A 15,273-nucleotide genomic window follows, 5' to 3' on the forward strand; every position below is an offset into this window, starting at 1 on the left:
CGCCAACAACTATCAGGTCAGAATGCACAGGGAGGCCATTGAAATCCACAAACATCTGGACAACTTCAAGAGGAAAGAAGAAACCCTGAAAATAAAAAAAGTTTGGTGACCAGTCATGAAAAACACCAAAATTAAGACTCGTCACATGCAAATGAACACCACCCAGGCTCAAGAGGTTTGCCCACAGACAATGGAATGCTAATTAAATAGACACACATATCCTCTCGCATATCCTCCCACCCAGAGGCCTTGCCATTCAACAACAGACCAACACAGAGATTAACAACTTCTTCCCAGCCAAGGGTCACACATAGCCCACTCACTTCCATGCCAGCATTCTCCGAAGATGCCAGCCACAGATGCTGGTGAAACATCAGGAATAAACTCTTCCAGAACACGGCTGCATAGCCCCAAAAAACCCACAAAAAACTATGGATGCTGGCTGTGAAAGCCTTCGACTTCAAAAATGTGAAATCGTTAAGTGAGAACTGTGGTAGAATAAGGAGTCAACTTAAGTCTGGTAGAATGGACCTAGAGCAGTGATGGCGAACCTATGGCACGTGTGCCAGAGGTGGCACTCAGAGCCCTTTTTGTGGTCACCAGTGCCATCGCCCCAGCACAGAGTTTGCCAGAATTTGTTACTGGAAAGCTAGAGGGACATGGCACTTCACAATAAATAAGTGGGTCATGGGTTGCAGTTTGGGCACTCGGCCTCTAAAAGGTTCACCATCACTGACCTAGAGTAACAGAACTGTACAACTGGAAGGAACACCAAGCATCTTCTAATACAATCCTTGCCAGTACAGGAAAATCACAGTTAAAAGTATCCCTGAGAGATGGTCATTCAGTAGAGGTGGGAATTGCACAGTCCTTCAGATGTTGTTGGACTACAACTTCCAGCAGCCCTAGCATAGTCAATGATAAGTTATTCTGGGAATTTCAGTCCAGCAATATCTGGAGGTGTGCACACAAACTTCCCCAGATTGAATGAAATTCAGGATGGAAGTATAGTGTTGAATCTAAAAGGCTTCACACATACTAGCTTTACAAAGAATTCCCTTCCTACTGCATTTCCTTCTTGAAAAGCTTCTCCAGGATATTGACAGATCCTCTATACAAGGCAGCGGCATAGTGTAGCCTGTGAATCCCACATTTGTGTCACCTGAAGCTGTGTCACTTCCTGCTATCATTTTGAGAGGGGCTGCAAAGGAAAATAGAGGTGTTCGGAATGCATCTGAAAAGACAGTAATGCTTGACAAAGTGGGAGGCATTAAGAAAAAGGAAGACTACATTACAGGTGATAGACTCAATCAAAGAAGCCACAACCCTGAGTCTGCAGGACCTGAGCAAGGCTGTTGATGAGAGAGTCTTGGAAACTCTCATTCATAAGGTCACCATAAGTCAAAGTTCACTTGATGGAAATTAACAACTACAAGGGTTAGGGTTCAGCCTGTGGGAGGTTCTGGGGGTGGGAATTGGCACCTGACCTATACACATTTGCCCACTCTTGCTGTAGACAAAGCAGTTAGGGATAATCATGATGAACTGCAGACAGAAAGAGAAATTGGTTCCCTCCATACCTTTGCTCAAGAATACTCTGAGTGCATGCAATCACACACATGTCTTTTGGATCCAACCATGTGAATTTAATATTAGAGCAAGAAGGTATGGATGATGCGACAGCTAAAAGGGTCAGTGCTGTTGTAGGCTGCATCAGTAGAAGTATAGTGTCTAGATCAAGGGAAGTAATAGTGCCACTCTATTTTGCTTGGGTCAGGAATACTGGAATACTGTGTCCAGTTCTGAACACCACAATTCAAAAAGGAAGCTGAGAAACTGGAGCGTGTCCAGAGTAGGGCAACCAAAATGGTGAACGGCCTGGAAACCATGCCTTATGAGGAGAACCTTAGGGAGCTGGATATGATTAGGCTGGAGAGAAAAGATAGCTAAGGATAAGTATTTGAAGGGATGTCATATTGAGAATAGGGCAAGCTTCTTTTCTGCTGTTGCAGAGAATAGGACACAGAACAATGAATGCAAGCTACAAGAAAAGAGATTCCATCTCAACATTAGGAGGAACTTCCTTGACAGTAAGAACTGTTCTACAGCGGAACACACTTCCTCAGAGAGTGGTGGAGTCTCCTTCTTTGGCGGACTTTAAACAGAGGCTGGATGGCCATCTCTTGGGAGTGTTTTGATTGTGTGTTCCTGCATTGCAGAGGTCTGGACTGGATGGCCCTTGTGGTCTCTTCCAACTCTATGATTCTATGGCCTGGTACAGACTGCCCAAAAAGGGTGGTCTGCCGGCGCCCTGGTTTGCTCTGCGATGAAGCCGCAGCGGACAAACTGCACGGTTTCCTTGCGGAGCAAAAGACCCCACAAAAAGCTGATTCTTTTTGCGGTGCCATAATGACACCGTAGTGTGCCAATGGCACACTCGCGACGTCATTATGGTGCTGCAACATGTGGATGCTAGGCGTCCCTTGTGTCAAAATGGCGGCACCAATCTGTACAGGGTGCCACCATTTTGACATACGGAAGACGTGATAGGGTTGCAGGGCGTCTGTAAGAGATGCCCCGAGGCAACCCTAGCACGTCTTCATGACGTGCTATGATGCCGGTCTGTACCGGGCCTATGATTCTAAGGTTAGAGCAATTAAGGGGTAGCAAGTAAATGAGCAAAAAGGTTTCATCCATATCCTTGTTCTGTGTCCTTTGGGTTCACTCCCTGCCTGCTTCCTGGCTCTAGTTCTACTACTGGATTGTCTTCCTTGTTTTGCATTCTTCTAAATATAGAAATACAGCAAAATTACTGCTGTTCAATCAGTCCTCTTCTTAACTTTAGTCCACAGGCTTTTGGACAGCGAACATGCAATCAGGAACAGCTTTTTGACATCAATATGTTTCCATTCTCTTTAGATCCCATAAATGTCCCTGAGCTTCACCTCTTCAGTCTCCCTTACTCCCCTCCCATACAAACCACAGAGGCAGTTCTTTGCCAGTCTCTCACAAAGCAGCTCTCTAAGAGATGAATCATGGGGTTGGCTGCCTTGTGTATTTTGGATGTTATCCCTTTGCCTTCTTTTAATATAGTCACCAGATTTGCACACACAATTCCAAAAGAGGCCGTCCAGCTGTATTGCTGGATGCCAAAGCAATAATGCCTGTGGCTTTACGTTCCATACTTCTTCATACATGTCCCTCAAACTTGTTTGCCTTTTCAAAGGCTGCCAGATGTTGCCTGGATGTTTTTCCAAGCATGTGGTAGTAGATGATACTATGCCAATGATTTTTAATAAATTTCAGCGACTTTCAGGACTTTTCATGGCCAAACAAGATGTTGCATACAGATATGTGTGACATGGCCATTATGGTCTCTTTTCTGGAGGGGCAACTGGATCTGTGTGTGTGTGTTCATATGTGCTTTAGAATGGGTTGGTACACAAAGCTTAGAAAGATGTGTATTATTTTTGGACTTCCAGAAGCCATAGTCCAAAAAATAACATTGCCAAGGACTGCTGGTACCCTCTATTTACCAACTTCCATCTTGACTTCCACAAGCAGCTTTTATCCCCTCGGATGGTTTCAACATGATAGCCATGTTAAAATATTTGAAAAGGTGTCATACTGAGCATAGAGGTAGCTTGTTTTCTGATGCTCCAGGGACTAGAACATGGAGCAATGGATTAAAACTACAAGGAAAGAGGGGCCACCTAAATATTAGGGAGCTGTTCCTGATGGCAAGAGCTGTTTGACAAAGTGTGGTGAAGTCTCTTTCTGTGGAGGATTTTAAACAGAGGCTGGATGGCCATCTGATGGGAATGCTTTGATTTTGTGTTCTTGCATGGCAAGGGATTGGAGTGGATGGCCCTTGTGGTCTCTTCCAATTCTGTGATTCCATGAAATATGTCTTGGCCCTTCCAAATGCCTTTCTGGAGAAGAAAACCAATCAAGGGCCAATTTGAAATGTTGAAATAGCTAGTGGGGGAATGGGTTTAGGACCTTCTCTGCCTAGCTTGAATTCCAATTGCCCCTTGTGACTTTTCCTCTTTAAAAGGAGCCATTGGTGTAATGCTGCAACCCACATCTACACACAGCATTTAATTTGACCCACTAAATCTCTTCTACTTCTGAATTCTCACCTGTGTCAAACTTTTCTTTCTTTCTTTCTTTCTTGCTTTTCCTCCTCTTCCTCTGATATCCACATTTCCTGAGTTAAGACCAATGTTAATTGGGATTGGTGATACAGTCAGAAAATAAGTTGTTCAAAATAAACTAGGGGAAGCAATGCTGCACATGTAAATGAATTTCATATATGCATTTTTGTAGATTTTTAAAATATTTATTTTTGGCAGAGCAGTGTAATAGCAGGAGGAGAGGTGTGAGCAAATAAGGAACATTTGGATAGTTTGTTGTTGCTGTGTGCCTTCAAGTCATTTCCAGCTTACGGTGATGCTAAGCTCTATCATGGGGTTTCTTCTGCAAAAATTGTTTAGAGGAAACTTGCCATTGCCTTCCTCTGAGAACATGTGACTTGCCCAAGTCACCCAGTGGGTTTCATGGCTGAGCCGGGATTCGAATCCTGGTCTCCAGAGTCATAGTACAGCACTCAAACCACTACACCATGTTGGATAGTACAGAGTAAGAAACAAAACTATATTTTTTGAAGAGGGAAAAATTCTTGCTGAATTGCTGCAATTCTTTCTGAGCTTTGAGTGCAATTCAGAGCCCTGTATAGACAAGGGTTTTTAAACACTACTGCCTAAATCCAACTGTTCGTCTCAGCTAGAGTAGACCTCTTGAATCAGTGGAAATTACAAAAGTTGGTAGTTGCTGGTACACCAGTTAAATCAGTGGAACATACAGTACTTATGTTGCAAAGAGAACTTGTAGCAGTATGTTGAAACTGACTGAGCTAAAGAAGCTGCCATTAAAAACAAGAGGAGTTGAGGTCCTGCAATTCTTGGCATCCATGAGAGAGTTCAGAATGGATCTCTCACAGGTAGCATTCAAGCATTCATTTATTACGGCAGATAGCCAGCATACTTTAAAAAAAAAATTAAATACATATATTACAAGACAGTCGACTGGGTGTAATATACACATTTTAAAACCACTTCATCCATCATAAGAGGAAGTTGTGGGAGCCCTCACAAATATAAAGAGCCAACTATATTACCTCACAAAACCTTTGAACAACAGTGTGAGGTAAATCAGTTTTATTTTCCTGTATTACAAGTGGTGGGAGAGACGTAATAAATGAACGTGGCCTACCTGTCCACGTTGTCTTTCAACCAGGAACATCCATCTCACATTTCAAGCTTGTAACACTAGGCTAACTTGAATTCCTGAAATGAAATCTCTTCCAAGGGACATCCAGACTGCAGCTATGAGTAAGCATAGTCTACACTACATTCTAAGATCTGTTCTACCTCTTGAGCTTTCTTTTTGTTTTGCATGGGAATACATAGCTGTATAGTTGGTACAAAGAGAATTTTCCTGATGTCACATTTACTTGCCATTACAAAGCTGAGAAGAGATGCCCCTTTTTAAAACTGGGACGTCCTGGGGACGTCCCAAATGGCGTTATGTAACCCGCCCATGTGCTTGTCTACATAATTAAAATACTCCTCATTCCAATAGATTAGGCTGTGATCTAGCCAGACATGATTCAGAAGAATTCAAGCTTTTTGCAGGCGGAGAGGATGCCTCCATAAACTCTGCTGAAAAAGGATTTGCATTCTTTACTGGAGTATCTCAGTGTTGCCAATCTGGTGACTTTCACATGAAAATGGGGTTTTTTAAAGAGCTTTTGGTGTGATTTTGGTGCCTAGCTCTATTTCAGTGCAGATTTGGTGACTTTTGCACATTTCAGCTCCAGCCTGAGAGCGAGGCTGGCTACAGAGCAACCAATCCTTTGGAGTTGTTACACACTAACAGTTTTCAGCCAATCAGAGAGAAGATCGGAGAGTGGTCAACGCCCCCGCCCTCAGAAAAAGCTCTCTCTCTCTCTCTCTCTTTCTCTCTCAGCCCCTGACTCCCTCTGAGAGCCAGGCTACAGACCAACCAATCCTGTTTGGAGTCACACTAAGAGCCAATTAGAGAGAGGACAGTGGTCGCCCCCGCCCTCAGGAAAAGCTCAGCCAACTCTCCTGGCTTAGCGCTAGGGAATCCTGGGAATTGTAGTTTGTTGTGGCACCAGAGCTCTTTCTGATAGAGATGGCTCAATGTCTTACAAAACTACAATTCCCAGGGTTACCTAGCACTGAGCCAGGGCAGCTAAAGCAGTCTCAAACTGGATTATTTCTGCAGTGTGTCTTGGACCCAAGTCAGGCTGCATCGTCACTCCAGAGACAATCCACTTTCATACTGTTTTAACTGCCATGGCCCAGTGCTATGAAATCCTGGGAACTGTAATTTGTTGTCACACCAGAGTTTGCTGAGAGAGAAGGTTAAATGTCTCACAAAACTAAAATTCCCAGGATTCCATAGCACTGAGCCAGGGCAGTTAAAGGGTTGTCAAACTGGGTTATTTCTGCAGCGCGGTTGCAGCCCAACACGTTTCTATTTGGCACAAAGCTTCCTGGACCCCCTTCATGTCAAAATAAGTATCTTAAAAGTATTAGGACTGAAAGATTCTTTGTTTGCTTCAGTGGTAATTTTCAGAGTTGAAATAAGTTACAGTTATTTTATTCAATTAGGGTTACATCTGTTTGCAAAAGATCCGCCATATTAACATTACGGGAATTTTCTGGGAATTTTGACTGAATATTTGGTGTGAGATGGGGGGATTCTGTGTTTTGGTCAAACATGTGGGGAAATATCTTCGAGGCTTGTTGGCAACACTGGTGAGGATGCACGTTATCAAACATGGCTATCCATCCACTTCACATCGATTTTTATGGCAAGAGGGAGGGTGAATAAGCACAAATTTGCACAGGAAAGTAAAGACAAGTGTGAATGTGTGAAAATCTGCTGCAATTTGCATAATGCACTTACATCTAGACTAGCCCTCAAGTGCTTTCTGTATGAAATATCCTAAGAATAACTAGTATGTCACTTTGTTGCTGTTATGTACCCTGAAATCCAGTTTATGATGACAATCTCACAGTTGTCTTGGCAAGATTTATTCCTGGCACTGCCTTCCTCTAAGACTGGGGGAGTGTGACTTGCCTAGCACGTGGGTTGAGGGGAGATTCAAACCTGGAGTGCTCAAATCACAATACCATCCTTGGTTTCCATTTCAGTGTTGTTGTTGTTGTTGTTTTAACTGACTTTGATTCAAACTCGACTCATGGCAACCATGTGAATGAGACATCTCCAAGACTCCCTGTCCTCCACTTCTCTGCTTAAATTTTGCAGACTCATACACATGACCTCCCTAATTGAGTCTAGCCATCTGCGTGGCCTTTTTTCTGCTACCTCATCCTTTCCCAGCATTATTGTCTTTTCCAACGAGTTATGCCTTCTCATGATGTGGCCAAAGTACAAGAGCCTCAATTTGATCATCTTGGTTTCTAGGCATATTTCAGGCTTAATCTGTTCAATTTGTTTGTCTTTTTCACTTCCATGGTATCCTAGGCACTCTTCTCCAGCACCATGTCTCAGTTGAGTTGATTTTAGTTTTGTTCATTTTTTTCACTGTCCAGCTCTCACATCCATATGTAGTGATGGATACAATGGCATGGATGAGTCTAACCTTAGTGCTCTGTTGTATATGTTTACTCTTTAGGATATTTTCTAGCTCTTCATGGCTGCTCTTCCTATTCCTAGTCTTCTTATCTCTTGACAGCAGTTCTATTCTGAACAAAGTTTGATGTACGGTACAAGAAATCTTTGACTATTTCAGTTTCCTCATTGTCTAATTTGAATTTATGTAGGTCCTCCATGGTGATTATTTTTGTTTTCTTTATGTTCATCTGCAAGCCTGGCTTTGCACTTTCTTCCTTGAACATCATCAGTAATTGTTTCAAGTCCATGATGTTTTCCTCTAGTAATATTTTGTCACCCACATAACGTAGATGGTTGGTGTTCCTTCACACATGAAAAAAGGAAACACATTGCCCAGATTGCATGATGAAGGGACTATCTATTTTAATGTCAAATTCTTCTATTCGTTTTCCTTTCTCTTGCAGATCTTCTGACAGCCAAGGAGTACCACTGCCTGCTGCAGTTGCTTTGCCCTGACTTTCCCATGGAGCTTACTCAGAAAGCTGCAAGGTGAGTTTTTTCTGCATACCCTCAGCCATTCAGAGTTTGGTTCTACAGCCACAGACAGTTTATCCTTTTATACTTGAGTAGGAAAGCCAGTGTGGTGTAATGATTTGAGCTTTGGATTTGACTCTAGAGACAGTGTTTGAATCCTCATTCAGTCATGGAAACTATTTGGTGATCTTGGGCAAATTACATTCTCTGTGCCTCAGAGGAAGGCAAAGCCAAACTCCCTCTGAACAAATCTTTCCAAGAAAATTCCATGATAGGTTCTCCTTAGTATGCAAAGGAATCTTGTAGAACCTTTGAGACTGAGAGAAAGAAGTTGGCAACATAATCTTTCTCTCTGTGGTTCATTTTAGGGCCACCAGAAGTCGGAAAGCATTTGAAGGCACATAACAACAGCAACATAGTTTTAAAAAATGGGGGGAGGGTGTCTGAATTCACCAGCAGCTGCACATGTTTTTGAATGACTCAGTTTCCCTGCAATAAACACAGAAGTAAGGACACATTCACTCCATCCTTGGTTGCATGAAAGGCAAATGTAAACATAATAGTGTTATTCACAATTGGCAGAGCTGTTACCCCTTATTTAAATTTGGGTACTATTAAAATTTTAAAATATTAATCTTAGAGCTGCAGCAACTGAAGTAAGAAGTATACTTCATTTAGGATTTTATATTACATTTTTGGGGTTTAACAGAAATAATTTCAGAGAGCTGCATTACATATCCATACGAAAGCCTGCACGTAAGTTGCCATTACGTACTGATCTGCCATAATAAAGCTAAGGATTATAGCAGAATAGGGAAAAGGCTGGTGTTTTGTTTTTGTTTTTTTGTCCTTTTCCCTGACCAGAGTCATCCAGAGAATAGCTACTTTAGTCCTTAATCCATATAGAAGCCAGCAGGGCTACCAAAGACATTTTTCTGCCTGAGGCAGAACAGTACTGTATCTCCCCCCAGTCAAGGTGTGTAGTAGCTGGACAGTCACCATGAATGTCCCTTGACAAAGGAGTCCCACTCCCAGATGGAGGTAATGTTGGCCTTCTGTTCATGTGTAAGCCCAAGGTTTATCACCCATCATCACTGCTATCAGTGTTTATACAGATTCTGATCTTAATTTATCTATTCTGGCTAAGTGCCCCAGCTTCCCCTATGCTGAGCCAGCAGGATCTCCAAATATAATCCTTTTGACTAGTTCCATGGCTAGTTTTCCTGCACTGAGATGTCCTCTCAGCTACCTGCCTAAAACAGCCCTTTAATAGTAACATGATGTCAGAGGTGAAGGAGGGCTAATCCAAGGGGTAACACACATAACCATGTACAGATGTGAGAGCTGGATAGCAAAGAAAGCTAATAGAAAGACAATAAATTCATTTGAGATTCAGTACTGAAAAAGAGTGCTGAGGATACCATGGATAGCCAAGAAGGCAAAGAAATGAATTCTAGAATAGATCAAGCTCAAAGTCTCCCTGGAAGCCAGAATCACTAAACTGAGGCTGTTGCACTTTGATCACATCATGAGAAGGCATAATGAATCAAAAGAAAAGGCAATGATGCTAGGAAAGTTGGAAGGCAGTAGAAAGAGAGGAAGACCACACATGGTTCAACTCAATCAGGGAGACCTGCAAGACCTGGTCACAGATGTTGAGGACAGGGGATCTTGGAGATGTCACCATGAGTCAAACTCGACTTGTGGAAAATTGACAACAGCAGCAGTAGTAATACAGGACAGGGCAGTAGTATTGTAGTAGTGTACCTGAGTTAACAAAATAGGTATGTTCCTGGGTTTAACTTCTTTAATAAAAAAAATTGATACCAGAAGCAGAAGTAACATGGAAAGAATAGGCATAGCTACCTACACAATCACACAAAAGAAGGAATAAATCAATACATTACAGCAAACTTTCTATTCAAAATTAACAATAAGCATGTATGAAATGAAACAACTAGGTCAGATAACCTTTGCCTAAGTAAATAAAAACATTTGAGCCTTCTGGAGGTTGCTTGAAGGCCTGCTCCAAAATGCATCCTGCGATGATTTTTTTTCTTTCTTTCACCAGGCTCCACTTTTTTTTTAATTTACATTTTGGTAGCCTTCCTTTAAAGAAAACATGGTGGGTTACATGGTGAGGCAGATTTATTTGTTTTCTATTTGTTCTGCTGTTCACATGTGCTCCTGGGGATTTTGGAAAAAGCTACTGTTTACTTTACCTGTTGTAGGGAGGCACACACATAGGATCGGCTAGAATAGAATCCCATTATTTCCCAGCTCATATTTAATTTCACTATTTCTACAAACAAGCTACTGAACCCAAACCAAAAGTCTGTGTTTCTCCGGCCTGTCTTCACTGGCTTCCCATTGCATATGCTTCTAAAAAATTTCCATTTAGACAAAGAATGAAGATTTGTTGTTGTGTGCCTTCAAGTTGTTTCCAACTTATGGCAACCCATGGTGTTTTCTTGGCATGTTTCTTCAGAGGGGGGTTGCCATGGCCATCCTCTGAGGGTGAGAGAGTGTGATTTGCCCAAAAGTCATCCAGGGAGGTTTCATGGCTGAACAGGGATTCGAATGCTGCTCCTCAGGGTCATAGTCCAACTCTCAAACCACTACAGCACTCTGGCTGAGAATGAGGATCTTTTAGAGAAAATAAAATGTTAAAAAAGAGTACATTTGCCTAATTTGGATATGCCTGCAACAGTAGTAGTAACAGCAGAAGCAGCAGTAATCTGAGCAGTTTGGGCAAACGGAGGCTGGATGGCCATCTGTCGGGGATGCTTTGATCTGGATTTCCTGCATGGCAGGGGGTTGGACTGGATGGCCCTTGCGGTCTCTTCCAACTCTATGATTCTATTATTCTATGATTCTAGCCTGAGACCTTTTCATTTAGATGTAACCAGTTTGATAGTACTGACATTGAACTGGATCTGAAAGCTTTGTCTGCATCACAGGCTATAGTTGGTACTATTTGTTCTAGGTTCAAAACTTACTGAAAATGAATTCATTGTAAACTAATTGATTCCAGGAGGAATGCTATTCTAGATCTGTTTCAGAAAGAACCTCCCACACTAGTACATCTGCTCAGAATGACTACCATGGTGTATTACAGCAGACCTGTGAGCAAATTGGAGGTCAAGGTGGATGGACAGAAGATAGATTGGGTTCTATTTGTAAATCCCTGGGTATTCTTCAATAGAAAAATGAGGTGTTCTGATACCCAGTTAAGAATAACAGCAATGACAAGCCCTACCCCACCCAGCTCTTTCATTTTGGCTGCTGCAGTTAAAGGATGTTTAACATGAAAACCAGGAGTAGTTATTTGTATAAAAGGATTGTGATCTTGGTTCTGGTATTGAAAATAAAATTCCTGGGCTGAGGATATGCTCAGAGACAGCTGTGTTCATCAAATCTGGGATCACCACCCCATCAGTATATTGTTCCTATCTCCACTTAACGGCTCCCAGGAGCCTTTTTTAAAAGATAGATCCCATAAACCAGTTGGCCCCTATTTTAGGGCACTTACCTTCTCCCTATATGTAATAACATTGCTCAGCGCTCTCCTGTATCTGCAGATTGTCGGGGAAAGTTGGGAATGATGGACAGGTTACCATTCAGGAAAGTTTCCTTGTTTATTCTGAACTTCTCATTAAGCTTTGAAAGAAAACCAGGTTTCCTAGAGCAGAATCAGAAAGCTAGAGGCCAGTAAAATCCACTGCAACAGTGGCATATACTAACAATGTATACCATCTTTATTGACACTAAACACTACTCAGTGGTTTAAAGAATACTCAGCCTGTGAAGCCTGAGCTCAAATCCAGTACACTCCTATGTTAACCTTAAGCCTTGCCTAGGGGAGCCTTTGCCTAAAAACACCGTGTAGAAATAGCTTAATTGGAACAAACTAAACAAGTTGCTTATGTATTCAACTCAGTTCTATTTTTAAAAAAGGAAATGAATAGCAGCCAACCACAGGAGCTGGTTATGAGGACGGCTGAGAAAATTTGTTGAGAATAACATGATTGGTCCATAGCCTCCACAAACCAAGCTATAAAACTAAATCCATGAATCCGCCACCAAAACATGATGATAGTGATATCAAGGAATTTAAACTGCCAAGCCATTGTAAAGCTGAGGCCCAACTGTGGAGACAGCCTTTGCACAACTCCTCTGTTGTGTGTGTGTGTGCCTTGGAGACAGATAAGCTGGAGGCTTTGGGCCAGCAGGTGTGAGAGAAAAATGAGATCTGTGTCTCTGGGGTGCCATGGCCAAGGTGGGGATGATCTCACTGCCTTTCCTCTTCCTGGGCTGTGAGCCTCCTTGTGCTGAACACTCTGCTGTCACTTCCAGAGCTAGTCAAGTGAAGTTACTTGATACTGCCTTAAATATGGAGCTGTCTTCCTCATCTACACCTTTCGAGCCCTTTATTTGGGATTTTCTCCTCGGCCTCTGCCCACACATCCCAACGTTTATGCCACAAGTCCCGTTTCTTCTTGTTCCCTGATCCATTTTCCTCATTACCTGGAAGAAAGATGAATTTGTAAGAGTGAGATTAATTTTTCCATGCCACTGCCCCTTTGTGTACAGTTTCTGCAAGTAGTTTGCAGTGATCACATATCTTTCTAGGGGTCTCTAACAGCAGCATAGGGGCATTTAGAGCAGGTTATAAGTTATGCTTACTACATAATGGGAGAGTCGATTGATATGCCTTAGGGGCTATGATTTCATAAACAGGCATCATTCCTAAGTCTTTTGGTATCCTTGAAGCTGCATGGCTACACAATTTCACTGGACAGCTTGCTCTTTCAGGGACTGTTGCTATGTGCTGATAACAAACACTAGAATAGAAAGAAATCATGCAACATTAGGCCAGAGAGGAGAAGGAAGCATCGATGCAAATGGGACCCTGATGACCAATCTATGCACAACAGTGGCAGTCCTTTGTCCTTAAATGAAGATTTGCCCAATTGAGAGGTAAAGCAAGGGTGTGATTGCTTTCAAAGTCTGAAAGAGTGGTTGAGAGGCATCAGTACCCTGTGCCCAGTGCTTTTATCCCTACAGTCCATCCTTCCAAATAACTCCAATCTCTAAGGAAGTAAACTAGGCTGGGAGAAAAGCATCTGGAGATGATGTCTGGGGAAGAGTCCACATAGGAAGGAGGTTTCAGCAGCTCCAATTCACATTCTCTTTTTACATTGTAATCTACATTTTGCCCCACACTATATATCAATTGGCCAGACACACATTTAAAGATTCAGGCCAGCTGCAATCATGTTTAGCTTAGGGCTCAGTCCCAAGAAAGTGGGCTGGTTGCCACATTTGTCAACAAGTCATTGGTCACAGCCAGATTGCAAGCTTTTATCTTTGGCTGTGTTGTGCATGAGTTGTACTTGCTTTTATTTTGAAGATGGAACAATGAAGAATATTCCATCTAGAAGCAAATTACTAGGACATGTTAGAAATGTATGCACACCACATGATTTATATATGTGCCCATCTATCCATGTTTAAACAAAGGTTTGTAACTACTTGCTAATAGAGGTAGAAGTCAAAGATATATCCATGTTAGTCTGTAGAATCAGCATGTAGAGGGATCTTGAGGCACCTTTGAGACTAATGCAGATAGTGAGAACTGCAGATAATGGCAAAAGCTTTTGCCACTATTTGTGGTTCTCACTATCTACTTCAGTTTCAGAGGTGCTACAAGATCTCTCTACATTCTACTTGCTAATGTTAAGCTTTGTTAATATTAAGCACCCTCTCCAATACCCCGTTAACCTACAAGGCAAGAAATTAGAATAATGAGATACATGTGACATGAGCCCAGTTGGTCTTGCTTGGGTTGAAGGGAAAGGAGGTGCGCTAGCTGCAGTCCTTTAAAGGCAGGATTATTTGCCCAGTCCATCAGCAGCCTATCAAGCCTTCTACCCCTTAAAGAGTGTCACAGAGAGAAAAGCAATCAGAAGTTGGACCATCCAAAGGAATGTGGAAGTTCACTTAGTGCTCGATGGTTTCCTAGATGTCTGAATTTGTTGGGCACTTTCTTAATTCAGTCCATCCTCTGCATCCACGGATTCTACATCCACTGATTCAACCATCCACAACTTTAAAATATACCAAAAAGCAAATCTTGACTTTGTCATTTTTTTATACATCTTTTTGCTGCACCACTGTATATAATAGGACATGAGCATTCATGGATTTTTGTATCTACGAGGCGCCCTGGAACCAAACACTGGTGGACACCAAGGGCCCATTGTACATGTTGGAGTTCTCCTCAGGTCTTTTGGGAAGAGTGAGAACATTATTTCAGCTAGGCATCCTTTTGGTTAGCAACCAACCACTGTTATTAGTACTGCTAAAGGTGACAGTTTCAATGTTACCGCTGAAAAGTAATTTATGGTCCACTTCTCTTTGTGACACTCTTCAATCGATTTAGATAGAAAGATGAAGACAGAGAGGAGAGGAAGTGATAAAAGAACCGAAGGGATGAAGGGAAAGGAAAATGAATTTGTAAAAGAGTAGGATTAAACCACCGCATTTGAGTCACAACTTATTTTTGTCATATGCAAACAAGAAGGGTCATGGTAACTCATACCAAGGAAACAACTACAGTAATTCAGTGTCCTTTCCCCCATTGATCTCCTCATTCCATCAGGGTGCCAATATTGTCCACTTCTCCTTTAAAACCGGTCTGATTAGGAATTTTTTTTGGCATCAGCATATAGACATATATCCCTCTTCAAGTGTCTCTGGTATGTACCTTTTCACCTATGTCCTTTTTGACTGCCTGTTATGTTCTACTGTATGCTGTGCTGTGGACTCTCTCCATCCCATGGACAATCTCTCCTCTCTCCATTTGGACAATCAAAAATGTTTTCACTCTCATTTCCTATAGATGTTTTATCCTGAACCAGATGCTTTCCAACTACTGCTACCTTTGCCCTGAGGATCAGATTAAAGGCTGTGCTGCCATCTATTTGATGTTAAGCATCAGCAATTTGGTTCCATTCTGGTTCAATTGGGGGTTGTCCCTTTTTTACAAGTTTTATCCCAAAATGT

General features: G+C 42.1%; 1 protein-coding gene across 4 annotated transcripts in view; it reads left to right on the forward strand.

Annotated features, from left to right (window-relative positions):
- The window catches only part of CSTPP1 (centriolar satellite-associated tubulin polyglutamylase complex regulator 1), a 198,590-nt gene that overhangs the window by 140,725 nt on the left and 42,592 nt on the right, over positions 1-15,273 (forward strand). For all 4 annotated transcript variants that reach the window (XM_089521578.1, XM_089521579.1, XM_089521577.1 and 1 more), the window contains exon 4: positions 8,136-8,220. In XM_089521578.1, the coding sequence (XP_089377704.1) occupies positions 8,136-8,220 (85 nt within the window). The remainder of the gene's footprint in view (positions 1-8,135; positions 8,221-15,273) is intronic.

Source organism: Sceloporus occidentalis, unplaced genomic scaffold, assembly GCF_023333645.1.
Source record: "Sceloporus occidentalis isolate IW3139 unplaced genomic scaffold, rSceOcc1.0.p SCAF_4, whole genome shotgun sequence".
NCBI lineage: Eukaryota > Metazoa > Chordata > Lepidosauria > Squamata > Phrynosomatidae > Sceloporus > Sceloporus occidentalis.